General features: G+C 37.4%; 1 protein-coding gene across 2 annotated transcripts in view; it reads left to right on the top strand.

Moving 5' to 3' along the window:
- The window catches only part of AKAP8 (A-kinase anchoring protein 8), a 63791-nt gene extending 50369 nt beyond the window's left edge, over positions 1-13422 (top strand). For both annotated transcript variants that reach the window (XM_069086946.1, XM_069086945.1), the window contains exons 10-14: positions 8604-8745; positions 9245-9338; positions 9973-10103; positions 11258-11353; positions 12673-13422. In XM_069086946.1, coding sequence (XP_068943047.1) covers positions 8604-8745; positions 9245-9338; positions 9973-10103; positions 11258-11353; positions 12673-13101 — 892 coding nt within the window. In that variant the 3' untranslated portion in view covers positions 13102-13422. The remainder of the gene's footprint in view (positions 1-8603; positions 8746-9244; positions 9339-9972; positions 10104-11257; positions 11354-12672) is intronic.
- Positions 13423-17497: the final 4075 nt, after the last annotated feature.

The raw sequence follows: 17497 nt of genomic DNA, 5'->3' as shown, positions 1-17497 counted from the left end.
TCGTTTACCTAGTTTCTTAGGGGAAAAAGGTCAGCACCCTGAACTTCAGAATATACAGACAGAATTATCAAGTAGACAGGTTTCCAAACTGTCCAACCATTACATCCATACCAAATCAACATCTGGGTTTTTCAAACCCGGGGGGCTCTCAACAACAGCTTCCCAGAGTCTCATCTGACCAAATCACAGAACACTTCTCAAAGTGAGCCCCAAAACTAAAGCCTCAAATCAGGGTTTATATAGCCTGCTCCTGGCTCAGAGAATGTAACAACCTTCTGGACCCACTTGCCAATCAAAAAGTATCTACTGAAAAACAAGCCTCCTACCCCAGGCTCTAGGTGCACTTTAGCCTAGGGGCAGGGAAGATCTTAAAAATTTACATTCCATTACACCAAAGGATATAAAGAGGCAGTTTTCTGCTCTAAATCACTATTGATTAGAGAAATGCTAACTAAAATAACTCTGAGGTACCATCTGTCACCTATCAGATTGGCTAATGTGGCACAAAAGAAAAATGGGAAATGTTGGGGGGATATGAAAAATTGAGACTCTAATGAACTATTCATGGTGTTGTGAACTGATCTAAACATTTTGGAGAGCAATATGGACTTGTGCCCAAAGAACTGTGAAACTGCATAGCCTTTAACCGAGCAGTACCACTATTAGGTCTGTATCTCAGATCAAAGAAAAGGGAAAAGGACTGATTTGTATAAAAATATTTGTAGTAGCTCTTTTTTATAGTGGCAGAGTATTGGAAATTGGGTGTTCATCAATTGGGGAAAGGCTGAAATAAGTTATGGTATATGATTGTGATGGAATATTATTGTGCTATAAGAAATGACAACTAGGATGCTTTCAGAAAAATCTTGGAAAGACCTATATGAACTGATACAAAGTGAAATGAGCAGAACCAGGAGATAATTGTTACAGCAGTATATACAATGATCCACTGTAAATGACTTGGCTATTCTCAGTGATGAAATTATCCAAAATGATTCTGAAGGACTTATAATGAAAAATGCTATCTTCAAGGAAGAAACAGATGGGATCTGAACACAAATTGAAGCAATTTTTTTTAAACTTTTCTTTTTCTTGGGGTTTTTTTGGTCTATTATTTTACTGTATGACTAATATGGAAATGTTTTCCATGACTGCACATGTATAATCTCTATCTTAATTGCTTATTTCAGTGAGGTGTTCAGGGGAGGGAAAGAGTTTGGAACTCAAAATTTAAAAAAATGAAATTTAAACATTGTTTTTACATGTTATTTAAAAAAATTAAAATTTCACATAAAAGAGGTTTTGAGGTGATCACATCTACACATTGGAAAAATCACTTTGGAAGCTAAGTAGAGGGTAAATGGAATAGAGAGGGTTGAGGCAGGGAGACTAATTTGAGAGGTGATGAGGCCCTAAAGGTTCTAGCCATATGAGTGGAGAGAAAAAGTTTTTGTGATGATGTAAAGATAAAAATAAGATTTGGCAATGGATTGGATTTGAGGTGAATGTATGAATAGTGGAAGATGATGCTGAGATTTTGATATCAGTGATTTGGAGAACAGTAGTGTCCTTAACAGTATTAGGGAACTTCTAAGGAGGGAGAAATTGGGGAGAAAGATGTGTTCTGTTTTGGATATGTTAAATTTGAAATTTCTACTGAACATCCATCTTGAGATGCCCATGCATGAGGTGCATGATTTTATCTCAGGATGGAAGCTTAGTCTTGAACCTGTAAATCTCTAAATGGTTTTCATAGAGATAACAATTGAACTCATAGGAGCTTATGAAGTCACCAAATGAGATCATTTAGATCAAGTATCACATAAACTTTTTGATAACTACCTTTTTATTAAAAATTGCTTTCTTTTGTAATTCTTCATATTTTATTTTATACATTTAAAAATATTATTCTGAGATCGGGTCCATAGGCTTCACTAGACTGCCAAAGCAGTCTATCAGACAAAAAAAGGTGAGCAACTCCTGACATCGAGGGGAAAAAAGAAAGAGATACAGGATGTAGTTTTAGAGGATACCTTTAATTAGTGGGTGTGTGTGTTGTAGATGAGGATCCAACAAAAGAGAGAAGGATCTGACTGAAAATTGGGAGAGCAGTGTGATCAAAACCTATAAAAAAAAAAACCAGTCCAGAAAGAAGTGGTAAGTGTCAAGGAGGATCAGAATTGGGACAAAGCCAGTAGACTTAGTAGAGATGATTGGTAACTGGGCAGTTTCAGTTAAACAGTGAAGTCAGAAGCACAACTTTTGAGGGTTTAGACTGGTGAGATGAGAGAGTGATAGCATTATGTGTAGACTTCTTTCTCAGGCAGTTTAGCCATAAAAGGGATGAAGATTGTAACGGAGCAATCAGGTATGGGCTAATCAGAGAAAGGTTTTTTGAGGGTGGGAAAAACAGGCATGTTTGTAAGCCACAGGGAAAAATCACAGAGTAATACAGCATGATAGTGGGGACAATTTTCTGGAAAATAGAAGATTGTAGGAATCAAGGGGACATTTACAAGTTTTTGCCTTGGCAAAGAGAAGGGCCACTTCTTCATCTGAGACCAGAGTGAAGTAGGAGATAGGGGAGAGATGTGTGAGTAAGTGAGATGAAGAGCAGTTTTGGGCAAGTGGTCAGTTTTTTCTGTGACATGAGATAAAGCCCTTAGCTTAAAGGTTATCAGGCAGGGATGTTGTGGGGGGCTTGAGAGAGACTTGAGAGACTAGAAGCTGTGGAACAATTGCTGCAAAAAGTAGGATAGAAAATAAACAGGAGAATATTAGAATATTTTACTTGAAGAAATTAGGATCTAGTTAAAATTAGATAATAAAATTTTAGTGGATTCAGTCAGTAGTTTCTTTTAGCTCTTCAACAGTATGCAAAAAGGAACAAAAGAGGCAGATGGTAGGAATAATCCAGACTTGGTTTGCAAGGCATTTAAGGATGAAGGACAGTGTAAAGTTGAGTTGGTTCACCAAGAGGCCAAGATAGGGAACAGAAGAGAGTATGGCCAGTGCAGCAGTATTGGTCTGGGAAAGAACTATGGTACAAGGAATGGAGATCATGATGAACATGGGAACAGGGTTAAGGATTGTAAGCAATAGGTAAAGATGGAGTGATAAAAGCATGATCAGATAAGGGAATTTAAAAAAATTTATGAACATAGAAATGGAACATGTGGGTGATAACAAGGTCAGGGGTATGACCAAATCCCCCTGGAGTGGATGAATACATCTTAGGAACATCATGGTTTTTGAGGGGTTATAAATTTGCATGTTAAATTCCCCTAAGTGTAAGGCAAGGTGATGGGGAAGAGAGAGACTGCATACCAGACACCTAAATCATTGAAGAACAAAGGAGAATGTTCTGAGGGCTGCTGTGTACAACCTTGAGGTTCTGAATTGCATGATAAATTTGGATAGTGTTCACTTCAAGTGAGAAGTTGATTAGTAAGAAGGGGGTTGTGCTGGGGAGTGGGCAGAAATAGCGGTAGGGAACAGGGAGTAGTTTAACTTTCCTACCAGTATCTGATTTGGGGGATATTAAGGAAAAGAAATTAAAGGGCAAGCAGGGAAATGTTATTAGGAGGTGCTGTAAGAAAGCCATTTAAGATGAAAGTCTGTTCTTCTTGAAACAGAAGAGTAAAATGAAAGGGATGTGCAAATCTGGAGTGGGTTGGAGTATAGTTGAGAGGGGTTTTGGAGTCAAGGAGCAGCGAGTTGAGCATGGGGATTAAGGTTTGTATATTGACAGCCATAGGTTCTGGATCACTCAAATGGTGTGTGAATATAAGGGGTTGGAAATGTACATACCATTTAGCAGTGGGAATCTATGCACAGCCTCAGGGGTTGGAAAGAAGTTCATTTTAGGAGACATGAGCCCTTTCTTTGACCTCTTGGCAAACAGATGTGTACTGTGAAGACCCTGTGTGGCATGTCTAACGCCCTGAGCACATAAAGCAGGTTTGCACTACTTGTGGCTGTCAAAGGATTTCTCTACATACAAAGGATATTTTCCTCTACATTTTTCCACAGGCCACCTGAAATCCTTTAGTTTTCCATAAGCGGCCTGAGGGCTGCAAGTTGTGTAGGCCTTGACATAGAGGTAAAGGAAACCTGTACAGGAGATCACAGTGCCTTGTTTGTCCTAGATAAGGTCATTTGGGGAGGTGGGGAGAGATGGAAAAAGTGTCGTCTACATGACATCCAAGAGCTGAATAAGGTCCTGGCCCAGAGCATCATTGGATCAAGTGGTGACCTTCCCTATTTTTGGCTCAGAAGGCAAGAGAAATTTACTGGGGTGTTGGGGGTCTGGGCCTTCTGTGTTCATGTATGTACACATGTGTACATGTTTGCATATATAGTCAGGCACTAGACTGAGCTTTGATCCAGGAGTAATGGTAAGCAGCTTTGCCCCTTCACACATAAGTTTTGTCAGTTCTGCATCCCTAACATCTTTCATGTCTGTGCCCTTCCTATTTACATCACAACCCTCCTGATTTAGGCCCACATCACTTCTCATCTGGCTTATTGCAATAATGACCTCAATTTCTCTCCTAAATTCTCTCTCAGTCTCTCTCCTCTGCAATTCCATGCAGCTTGCCTATGTTTGTTTTTACTTTGTTTGATAACATGATTGTTATAATTACTGTTTCTTTGGATTCATTTGATTCAGAGTAAACTTTCTCAGGCCTTAATTTTTATTTTGTCTTTGTAAGAAGGGATTTTATGGTATCTTGTTTTGCTCCCATAGATAATCTTGAGAAATAGTAAAGCTCCCAGGCTGATGGGAACTTGTGATAAGCTTGCATAGCCTGTTTTGCAGGGACCGTGGTCGTGCACATCCTGACTAGAAAAGTTGGGACGTGACAAAATGACTGGGACCCTAGGGATCATTCCTTGTCAGAAGTGTCTTCAATATTGCGCTTGCTCAACTAAACTCATTAACTTACACAAAATCCAAAGGGTGGAGATGCCTCCATTTTCTAATCATGGGATATATAATCTGGGAAGGAGAAAATGTTAAGGAGGGCATGTAAGGAAAAGTTGTGACCTTGAGGAGTCTGGACCAATCCCTACTCTGAGTGGAGGAGTCAGAATACACTAACAATATTTAATCTTGTTCTTGCTTCTATATGGGGTGTGTGTGTTTCTAGTGAGCACCGCATCGCTTCCTCGAGAGAAGCTTAGTAAACACCTTCCTCTGCCTGTTCTCTTTCTGAGTTCTTTCAGTGAGAAGGGGTCTATCATGTGGCTCGCCCTGTCTAGGAAGTCCTGTGATCCCCACAGTCATGTTTCTCATAATCTTTGTTTTTTAAAGGTTTCTTAAAAGCAAAAGATTTGGGGATTTTGTTTTATTACTCAGTCTATCATTCTTTTTCATTTTCTTGGATTGTTTAATCCAGTCACATTTAAAATTATGAGAGTTAAGTCTGTAAGTTTAGGATTTTTTCCCCTTTATATAAATACAGTATAATGTCTCTTTAGTTATTTTAATTCCATTCTATTTTAAGTCAACTCTTCCTACTGGTGTACTCTTACCCTCAAGTTTCCTTATCCCACCTTCAACTTCTTTTGTTAGTTTTTAAATTTAATTTTCTGTGCCTTTTGCTAAAAATGATTTCTTTCCTTCATTTTGTTTATTATCCCCTTCCCCCCTTTCTTTTCTGGCTATTCCAGACTTTTATTCTTTGATTCATGGCCCTTATATGTATTTAATCTTTTCTTAGAATCTGTATTTCTCATAGAATTGAAGTTCCTAAGGTAGCTATTTCGGGTTCCTTCTAAACAGTTTCTGTATTATTTCTGTTGCCTTTTAGATCTTATCCTTCAGCCCCCTACTTTCTTTTGTGCCTCACTCATTCTTCAGTGCTGCCCCTCCCCCTCAATCCACACTGAAGATTACACTTCTTTCTCCTGTTTTTCTTTCCTTCCCTTTGCCTCCTCATCCATTCTTTTTAGACTGTCTTTCTGAAAGACTGCAGGAACTTTTTCCTCATTGTTAGCCTTTAGGTATATGACATTTTCTCCTTTATCTTCCTCTTCCCCCCACCCTTTTATGTGTCTTCTCATTCTGTAATTTAGTTCCACAAAAAGAAAAAAACAACCACGATTGGTTTATTTGTATATGGGATCTTGTGAGATTGAGTTCATGATGTTTCAGGCCTCTTTCTTCACCATCACTTTTTTGGACTTCTGCTTTTATCCTTGTGGCATTTTGGAAAATCTAATCTTCAAGATCTCTCATGTTGTTGTTGGTTGCTGTATTTGTTTACTATTCTTGTATTTCTGTGTTTGAGAAGCAAAATATTTTTTCAGGTTTAGTTTTCTCTGTAGGAATGTTTTTAATGCCTCTTTAGCAAACATTCTCTTTTTTTTTTTCATTAATGGTTAGATTCACACTTGAAGTTTGGATCAGCTTGGTTTGCATCTTGAGTTCCTTTGATCTTTGGAATACGTTTCATCCCCTCTTGCTGTTCTTGGTGGGTGCACAATAGTCTTAGTTGAATTTCTTTTCCTTTGTATTTGAAGGTCTTTTTGAAGGTCATTTGTTGAATTTGTCGTTAGCAGAATTGTAAAATTTAGCATAGGGTTTTTTCCCCTTTCTTGGAGACAATCTGTGGATTCTTCCAACTGGCACTACATTTTCTTCTTTCAGAAGTTTCTCTGGGGACTGGACCTTAAAGTTCTTTTTGCCTTAAATGATTTCTGGGGTTACAGAACTGGCCTCAGCTGGATATTGGGCTATTTTCCCTCTGGCTTAGTGGAGTCAATCACAACCAGTCACACATATGTCCTGCCCTAGTTTCTGCTGACTGAGCTCTATTTTGACACAAGAGTTACTGCCAAGCTACTATCAGGGCTTGAGCAGGCTTCTGCTTTTTGGGTTTCTGTTGCCTTGGATTGCAGAGTGGTATGTAGAATTGATTTTTCTTGCAAACCCTCAGGATGACTTGTGTAACCCTGCTGCTGGAAGCATGGTGTATTAGGGAGGGGTGTTGAGTGAGCATAGCAGTGGCTATCAAATACTCATTTTTGCTATTAGTTTATTGTATTGTTTATTTGGTTTCTTGGTGTTGTAATCTATGGAAACAGCTGAATTTGCTTTATCTCTTGCAAACAATTTTTATTTTGGAAAGATTTGAGAGATCATGAGGACTGGAGAAAATGTTTGGTCCTCCATCTTTTTGGTGTTGTGATCTTGAAGTCCTCTTTTGTATTTATTTTCTGAACATTCATGTATGTATGTGGTACTTTACCCAGTATAACGTAAGTTTTTTGAGGCTGTTGGCTGTGGTTTCCATTTTGTCTTTTAGCCCAGGTACCTAGGGTAATACATTAACACATACCAGCTATTCACTGCTTGATTGATACATACAAAATAAATACACAAAATAAGGTGTAACCACTATGGAAAAAGAATGGCCAGGAACACATTGTGTTCTGGGGAGTGGAGGGGAAATCCATGTTTTCCTGAGTGCCAGAAGATGGAAGGAGCATAAGAAAAATATTTCTAAGATGAAGGGAAGTTTAAATATTGAAAGGAGATTCCAGAGATTGAAATGCAGGGGCTGTATAGGATGCTCATTTGAGGGTATGCCAGCATAGAGTGAAGGTCTTCTAAGAAAAGGGGAAACCTGGTCATGTTGATAGGTAGTGAGGAAAGGAGCTAGTCGAAAACTGAAGAGGAAATAACAAGAAAGAATGATTGGTATATGCTTTCTTAGAGGGTACTATAGATGGTTGGCCTCACCTAGATAAACTCTTCTTCCTTGGAGGCTAGAGTAAAGGAGTAGAGAGGATGGCTGCTGATGAAGAATGTTTATGACATTGAGTAGGGAAGCTAAGGTCTTAATTTTCTCAGTAAATAATAAGCTCTTTCTCCTTTGAAGAGTAGAGATAGGTAGTGTTTGGGGGTGAAGTAGAGGTTTGGAACAGTTGGAATAAGTGTGAAAGGGAAGAAGAGAAGAATTCTTGTCCAGCTGAGTTTATAAATTACTTGAACTTGTGATGGATCTATTAAAAAAATTGTAATGACTTTCTCCAATATTTTTCAGTAGCACCATAGTTGGAATAAGCAGCTTGCTTATGCCAAAGGATGAATAGATTGTCAAAATGCTTTATTAATCTTCATAATATTCACAGTGTGATGTGTTTTATTCCATTTGCTAGAAGTGACAAATTAAGGTAAAGAAGTGTCATTATTGAAATCAGTGGGGCAACCCATCAACAAAGGTGGGCATTAGAGGTTGGTTTCCTCTTCTCACTTCACCCGGGTCATTCTGTTGTTTATCTATCCAAAGTGAAAAATTTGTCTAAGTTAGTTGTGGTAGGGGGTAGCAAAATGAAGACACTTCCCATTGTGTCAAGCAGCTTCAGTTGCTATGTAAAAGTGTGCTTGAGTTATAGCTAGTAGAGACGTTCATAATATGTTCGTTTATCCTCTGAAAACGGAGTTTCATAGGTTCTTCATCTCCTCTTCTAGTCCTAATACATACACCAATATAGGTGTGTATGTTGCCAGTACAGAAAGAAAACTCAATTGTTGGCTCACTACTATATTTAATATTTAATAATATATTTAATATTGATTTATTCTCTTTTAGGATTCAGTTTGCTTGTTCTATATGCAAGTTCCGTAGTTTTAATGATGAAGAAATCCATAAGCACCTACAGAGCAAGTTCCATAAAGATACACTGCGTTTTATTGGTACTAAGCTACCTGACAAAACAGTGGAGTTCTTACAGGTGAGGTGTAACATAAGGCAGAGGATCTTCTGACAATTCTTGATGCAAAAAGTTACTTTAATTAATGTTTATCTCCATTTTGTAAATATCAAAGGGAGGCAGAGAAAAGAGATGAATTTAATTCATCTCTTTTCTAAGTAGCCCAAATGAACTGAAGGAAAAAAACCTACCTGTCTTTGATACTGCTGTTAAGATATTTTTTAAGAGAACCATCAGTGCATGTTTTATGCAAATACTTAAGCCAAGGTTTTAACCTGGCATCCTCCAACTGAGTGGGTTTTTTTTTTTTTTATATATATTCTGGTAACTATATTTCAGTATAATTGGATTTTTTTTAAAAATCCTCTGTATCTTATTCATCTACAAATGTGATTGTGAGAAAAGGTCCATAGAATTCACCAGGCTGCTGACCATAGAAAAGGTGAAAAGCACTTGATTGAAGTTGCTTTTGTGTATAAATTGTCCTTTTCTCCTCTATGTTGTCCTTCAACCTTTCTAGGAATACATTGTGAATAGGAATAAGAAAATTGAGAAGCGTCGTCAGGAGTTGACTGAGAAGGAAAGTGTAAAGCAGAAACCAGACCCTTTCAAAGGTGAGTTGAGAGGCATTAGTGAAGGAGGAGCTAGAAGATCCACATATACATCATAGCATCTAACATGCTTAGAAATTATCTGTTGATCTCAACAAAAAGCAGAGAGAATAGAAAGCTGAAAAGTGAGCTATGAGCTCTGATTATGTATAGTGAGTATATTTTAAAAAAATTTTTTTTTTGGCTTTTTGGAGGGGGAAAGGCAGGGCAGTTGGGGTTAAGTGACTTGCCCAAGGTCATATGGCTTGTAAGTGTCTGAGGCCACATTTGAACTCAGGTCCTCCTAACTCCAGGACTGGTGCTCTATTCAGTGTGCCACCTAGCTGCCCTGAGTTAGTATATTTAGCAGAAGAGAAAGAAACATACAGACAACTAGGGAGAGAATTTGTTATTTTCCAGAGATCTTTTCAGAATTTATAATTTGGACAAAAGGAGAAGCTAAGGGGAGCACATATTTGATTTACACATGAAGCAATTTTAGCAAATTTTCTTGAGTTAGATGGTATCCAGGTGCTTAAAGGAGAAAGCTGGGTGGGAGGTGAAGGGGTTACAAATTTTATGTGACCATAAGAACTCTATAAAGGAACAACTCCAATCACATGAGCAGTGATAAAACAGCCCTCATTTGGATCTGCAGGAATTGGCCAGGAACACTTTTTTAAGAGGATTGAAGCTGCACATTGTATGGCTTGTGACATGTTAATTCCTGCCCAGCACCATCTTCTTCAGCGGCACCTTTATTCTGCTGACCACAATCACAACCGCCGTGTAAGTGCTCCCTGCCATATTCTGAAATTAGCTATTATGGTTTAGAAGGTAGAAAATTGATGACAATCGTAATCCTTGTGGTATTCTCTCATTATCAAAACATCTTGTGGTCATTTTGAGGGATTATGTTGAAAAGGAGCTTTTATTTTTCTAAGGTTAAAATTAACTCTGTCATTTGAGGTTAGACATTTTACCAAGGTTAGGTTGAAATTTATAAGATTGAAGATTTTCTTCATATAAAGTTAAAGACATTCCTTACCATCTTCTGGAAATGTGTTCTATGTAGCCTGACTTTTAAGTTGCAAAGATACGCATATCTGAAGGCATTATGCTGTATGTTCTTTGAAGGCTAGAATATTTAGTTTTTGTCCTTGTATTTGCAGCACTCCGCATGGTACCTTGCAGAGCTGACCCTGGACAGCTTAGCTTCTTAACAACTCTAACCTCCCTGTCTTGATGACTTACTATATCAAAAAATACTTATAGTTCTGTCATGCTTTTAATATGTAAAAAACTTCACTCTTCCTTCTTTCCCCCCACCCCCATTTAAAACAAGAAAAACTTGAACATCAAAAATTAAACAGCTTACCTGAGGATACGTAGCTAGGTTAGATTTGAACCCAGATATTCTGACAAGGCCAGTGCCCTTAACAGCATGCCCTTCTGAATCAAAATAAATTGTACTACTGCTTCCCTCTGTAGAAGAATGATTCTTTTTTGTTTGTTTTTAGATGATAGCTAACATTATTTAGTGCTTACTATGGACCAGGGACTGTGCTAAGCACTTTTACTCAGAACAGCCCTGGGAGGTAAGTGCTGGGGGGGATAATAATTATCCCCATCTTATAGATAAGGAAGCAGGCAGGCAGAGGTGAAGTGACTTACTCTCAGGGTCACACTTAAGTGTGTAATGCTTGATTTTAACTCGGGTCTTCCTGATCCCAGGCCCAGTGCTATATCCCCTGTGTCATCTGGCTGCCTCTAAACAAGACTTATGATGTCATTCTTATATTGATTTCCCAGTGAGGAAACCGCCCTTGTCAATGCAGATCAGCACCTCTGTAACCTAAATCTTTTACTACAGACCTGTAATCTATTTACTTTCCCTCAGTGCAAGTTTTCCGAAAGTAATATATGTTTGCCTTCCTCTGTAGCTTGCTGCTGAACAATTCAAGAAGACAAGTCTACATGTGGCTAAGAGTGTCTTGAACAACAGACATATAGTGAAAATGCTTGAAAAATACCTCAAGGTTTGTGGTTGAGGGCAGGGGAAGGCATGTCAGTGGGTAAGCAGAACTTTTTGAAAAAGAACAGGATTGTCCTTTACGTAGACATATCCACACTGCAATATTTGGCAATAATTGGATTTTCTAGAAAAATGTATGTGTCTGGGTTTTAGACTTGCAGAAGTTTAGTAACATGTGGCTTCACCCAGATCTTAGGGATTTTCTGAGAGAACTTAGTTGTTTTTGTATATATCTATAGCTTAAAATAATAATAAAACATAATTTAAAGTTGTACAGTACTTTAAGTTGACAGCCTGTTTACTCATGAACAGAAAATTTCTACTAAAATACAGACTAGCATAACACTCACATGTCTAGAAAGTATATCCACGAAAATGCATTAGTCTTATATATTCTATTCACAGTGATTTCTAAATTAATCCTTTTAAAAATTCTCAAACTACTTGGCATAGATGGCTTATCTTTCAGCTCCAAAGTATTCCAGTTCTTCACTTAGTTAAATTTCCGTTAATTTTGGAATTCAGAAGATGCAGACTTTGAGAGAGGTTGCCTGTAGAAAGGAGATCAAAGAGCATATTATTGTCATTAAAATGCCAATCTTGCCGAATAATATACACTGGGAAATTTATGTTAGAGCCTTTTTAATGAAGTCCTGGATTAACCAGTTTGTGCAGTTTGAGAATTAAGACTTAAGAACATGTCATACAATGATCCTTGTTTCTGTCTTTTTTCAGTTTTTAAAGTATGGACTTCTATCTTGTCAATAATTCTTACAGTCCTTCAAGTATACTGAAGCATTTGTGTGTATGCCTTAGGATGTGCAAAAATATTGACTCAAGTCAGGTTCAGATTTGAGCCTTCAATTAATTTAAATATACTTCTTTAAGTAGAAAGTTAAAGATTAACTTCATGTTCAATAAGTGGATGATATAAATCCATCCATGAAACCATTGGGTATAGGTTCTTGTAATTTTCTCCTAAGGTCATTTATTTACTTTACAATGTTTTTGTAGAGAGTTACGTCTCTCACAAGAGATAGTTCTAATTTTTTTTTCTTTTTAGTAAGGAATTGATGTATATTTTTGAAATTGTTATTGGAAAAGGTTGTTCTTTTCCCTAAATTTAATTCAACTATGATCTTACTTGGAATGTTTGTTATTTCTATTTCGTATGTTTTAGAAGGTAAAGTCTTAGGCTTTTTTAACTAGGTCCAACAGCTTTAGTCCCTATTGTGATTATTTTGAATGTCTAGATTTCTAGCTATTCTTTGTGTTTTATTTTCTGTGACAGGTCACTGATGTTGTTTCTATTCATTCATCAAGGGTGAAGATCCCTTCACAGATGAAATAGTGGATCCAGATGTTGAAGGAGATGAAGACAAAGAGGAGACTGCTGAAGAGGTAGTTACAGCAGTGTTAGCAGAGGTCATTGCTGCAGCAGTCAGGGCAGTCGATGGAGAAGAAGCAGTACCACCACAAGAGAACAGTGAAGTGAGGACCAAAGGACAAAGCACTGTTGATACTGGTGAGGCTAGAAATGGTGATATTTCTAGCCACCCACTGGAAGAAGAAATAGTAAGCAAACCAACATGTGAGAATAGGAATACATGTGTAGGAACCAGCAATGACAACGGCCAGAGCAGAGAGCTTGACCCGGAGGGGAATGCCATGGGAACTGTCAGTGTTCATGAAAAAGAAGCCAACATAGAAAACTTTGGTCCAGAATCAGAAGATGAGATTGTGGTAGAATAAGTTTGCTTTTTTTTTTTTCCTGTGAAGGTGATTTATTGGGCTCTATTACAGAATCCGTGGATTTTTTTTTTTTGATGCAACACTCACATATGTTGCTGGAAGACATTATGGGATTTCAGAGAAGGGACCCATCAGGGCTGCTTCACTGGTGTATTCTGTAGATTTGCTTAGTTATGCTATGCTTTCTACATCCTTTTGTTTTGGGTTGAAGATTGCACAAAGTTGTACATTTCTTAAGAAATAATAAAACTATAGTTCTCCTTTTGACCTTCAATTGAAAAGCATCATTTAAAAATAAAACTTGATAGTTTCATCACTAAATACAGCCCCTGAACTGTTCATTCCTTTTTTTTTTTTAAGAAAAATTCTTTTTTACAAGCACTTCTTATCTCCCCCACTACTTTTCCTCCTCATTGAACGATAAAAAAGGAAAAACCTCTCAATAATATGCATAGTCCAAGGCAAACAAATCCCCACATTGGCCATTTCTAAAACTATATGTATATCTCTACATTTTAAGTCCATCACTTCTCTGGTAGGAAATAAGTGGTGTGTTTCTTCTTTGGTCTTCTGAACTAGGTATTTATCATTGCTTTGCTTACAGTTCTAATGCCCTTCAAAGGTTTCTCCCCCCTCTGTTATTTTCATGGTATATATTGTTCTATTTTTGTTTTCTTCACTCTACGTCTTTTCATACAGGTATTGAAACTCAACATTTCTTATGGCATAACAATTCCATTACATTCATATACCATAATTTGTTTGGCCATCCCCAACAGGTGGGCACCTCCCTCAGTTTCACTTCTGGCTACTCAAATATTTTTATATAATGCTATAAATATTTTGGTATAAATGGTCCACTTTCCTTTTTCTTTGCTCATTTTGGGGATTTACTTTTCATGACAGATTCTACCACCTTTAAAGCAGAAATTAATATTGAAGATAAAGTTTTTTGTTAGGTAGACAACTTTAAAATATTTCAAAGGATTAGTACTCAGCCAGTTGTCAGACTCCTCTTTTTGGCTAAATCTGGGAATCAAACACAACTACTGGTCTTAAGTAAATTTTGGAATCTTAAATAGAATGACTAAATGACATCCAGAATTGTTTTGCTTATTGCAAACATTACTAGAGTTTTGATAAGTTCTGACTGCCTGGAATGAAATATCTTCAAGTAACTACTGAGTTTCTAAATCATAAAAGAAGGAAAGAAATGATTGATTGCAATGCCTGTTGAAATCTACATGCAAATCAGTGCAGGATACAAAGAATCAGAAGTGGGCCTTGTACTCGTGTAGTTTATCACCTAATTGGAACAAAAAACAAATAAGTTAAAAATATATATTTTTGTAATTATTCAGTAAGCAAGAGGTGGAAATACTGGATTTCTATTAACTTTTCCTTAATGCTTTACACCACAAGAAAAATTAGTCCCCATGGTTTTCATCAAGAAAAACATTTGGATCCACCACAATACAAAAACAAATCCTAGAGTTGTAAATATATCTGTGAAAGACAGTAATAGATAAAAATATTCTCACACAATAGTTTCCTTAGCAGTAAACTGCCTTTTAACCTTTTGGAGATGAGTTGTTTCTCTGACACTACTTAAAAATTAGGGGCGATGGCCTGGTGTAATGGAAGAGGCTTTGGGCTTAAGTCAAAGTCAAATCTTGCCTCTGGTACTTGCTAAGCCTGTGACCAAGGTCAAGTTAGTTAACCTGAGTCAGCTTCTTTCTCTATAAAGTTGGGGTAGGAACACTAGGAACCATCTTACAGGGAGGAGTGAAATCTGAAGAGCTCTATAAATGTTAATTATTACTGATACTAGATAGTCCCATTCCCTTTAGGGCAACGTTTCCTAAATGCTTCAGGTAGCATTGATAACTTGAAAAGAGTTCTGTGAGTTTTTTCACACTAGTCATGTCTTAAAACTCAAAATTTTAAAGATAGGCTTCAGCAATTTTTTTAGTGTGAATTACTGTATTATATATATAATTATATATTATGTTATATATATATATATATAAAATGTATCACCCCTGGAACCTTTCATCTTGGAGGCATTCCATATTCTTAGCCTAGTGTTTATAGGCTCCATCACTATATTTCAAGCTTATAAGTATTCAGTGGTCAAATCTGTTTAGAAAGTATTGCTTAAAGACCTGTCTACATTACTACATAACTTCCTGGTGGGATCACACACGGACTGCCTGAATGGGACTGAACAAAATGGATTTTCAAGAAGGGGAAAACCCTTCTAAAGCCATCAAGTATTGGATATGCCTTATCCGTTGTTATTTTACTGATAAATATGGGAAACTCTCCAGGTAGGAATAACTGCTTTATTTATAATCTTTCTATAAAGATGCTATAGGTAATGGGGCCTTCTCTGATTAGACACTGAAAATAAAGATAACATCTGTTGTAAAGGAAGTAAAGAGCAAATGCAATGAAGGTCGGAATTATCATTAAGCACATATCATCCCTACTATTAGCTACATATTTTAACTTGGCTACAGTCCTGTCATAGTGGAGTTCAGTTAAAGTAGTGAATAGAGGAGGATGATATTGGAAGGTCAGAACCTTCATCTTGGCCTCTGGAACACCAGGCTCTGATAGTGGATTAATACCTTAGCTTGTTCAGATCCAGTCCTCCATGCCACCTTCAAGTTCCTCTCCACACCATCCACCTACATCCTATTTCTAGAACCCATAAAGTTTATCTTCCCATAACTGCAAGCTCCCTGACAGCAGGATGGGGAGTCTTCTTTGCAGCTCAAGCACTTAGCACAGTGCCTGGAACATGGTACATAGTCAGTAAATGCTTTCATCTATACTATACTTATCTACTTCTTTGTATCCTATCCTAAGAGTAATTGTCCATATAATTTTAAGACAGTTCAGAAACGTGTATAAAATACTTGACTATACACTGTGGGATAAATACAATTAAAAATGAGTTACTTCTCTCAGGGAAAATGTACATTTATTGGGGGAAATATGTACATGAAAATAAAGTAGGGAGTGACAGGGTGAGGAAAGAGGTGGAGAGCATGCTCTAGGAAAACCTGGGAAGTATTTCAACTGGAGATTTGGGGAAGGTACCAACCAGATTTAGGTCTTAACAGAGGAGGATTCAGAAGATGGAGATGAAAGGGAGTGCATTCCCAGACTGTTAGGATGGCTTCTGCAAATGCAGATATTTCTCTATGCTCCTACAGCCACCAATTCTTGAACATTTTAGTAATAGTGTTAATAACTGAGAAGTTAGGGGTAGATAAAGGCCTACTTCCTGATTTGATGCTATAAAAAGCACTTAAATGAGAAGCTAATAACAATGCCTTAATTAATGGAGTTTGTAGCTCTCCTTTTAAACTAAGGTAGTAGTGGCATGTACAACTAATTTTCTTGTTTTAATAGCAGCACTGGAATAGTAGGCTTACACAGAATTTCAAACTTTCAAGGTAACTCATTTCACACATTCATCTTACAAATGAGGAAATAGGTCAATTGGTTAAGTAAATTGTCAAAGATTATATTGTTAGCTAAAGAAAGAGCTAGAATTGCTTCCCAGTAATATTCCCTGAAAATACTGATATATATGCATAAATTTTATAGATTAAGTATGACAGAAATGAGTGGTGAAACAGGGCTTAAATTTTTCACAAAGGGAAAAGTATGACCCAGAGCAGCTGACCTTCAGTTATTCTGGGATACAGTAGGTACCAAGGTCTTGGAACCTTTGTAACTCTCACTTGAACCTTAATTTCAAGGCTGCCCTTTTAAAAAAATTTTTTTTTCCAATTTATTTAGTATTCTTCCTCTGATACTTTAATGTAAAAGGTGCTAAATCTTCTGTTTGTCTAACTGGCTCTATCATACTTGCATTTTTTCATTCTGGCTGCCTGTAATATTTTCTCCTTGACCTGGGAACTCTGAAATTCAGCTATAATATTCCTGTTTTTATTTTGGGATCTCTTTCAGGAGGCAATCAGTAAATAATTTCATTTCTATTTTATTTCTCTGGTTCGAGAATATTAGGTCAATTTTCCTTGATAATTTGTTTTTTTTTTTAAGCAATCAGGGTTAAGTAACTTGCTCAAGGTTACACGGCCAGTTATTTCTGGGTGTGGTGCTGAGTGTCTGAGCCCGGGATTTGATTTCCAGGTCGTCCCAACACTGGAGCCGGTGCTCTTACTCGCTGAGCCACCTGGCCACCCCTAAGCAATTGGGGTTAAGTAACTTGCTCAAGGTTACACGGCCAGGTGTTTCTGGGTGGGTGCTAAGTGTCTGAGCCCGGGATTCGATCTCCAGGTCTTCTCAACACTGGAGCCGGTGCTCTTACTCGCTGTGCTACCTGGCCGCCCCATCCTGGATAATTTCTTGAAAGATG

The sequence above is a fragment of the Petaurus breviceps genome, unplaced genomic scaffold (genome assembly GCF_028583685.1).
Source record: "Petaurus breviceps papuanus isolate PSGF00001 unplaced genomic scaffold, PetGlider_PUasm1.0 180, whole genome shotgun sequence".
Lineage (NCBI taxonomy): Eukaryota > Metazoa > Chordata > Mammalia > Diprotodontia > Petauridae > Petaurus > Petaurus breviceps.
Note: the sequence above shows the minus strand (reverse complement) of the source record. Positions and strands in the feature narration are given on the sequence as shown.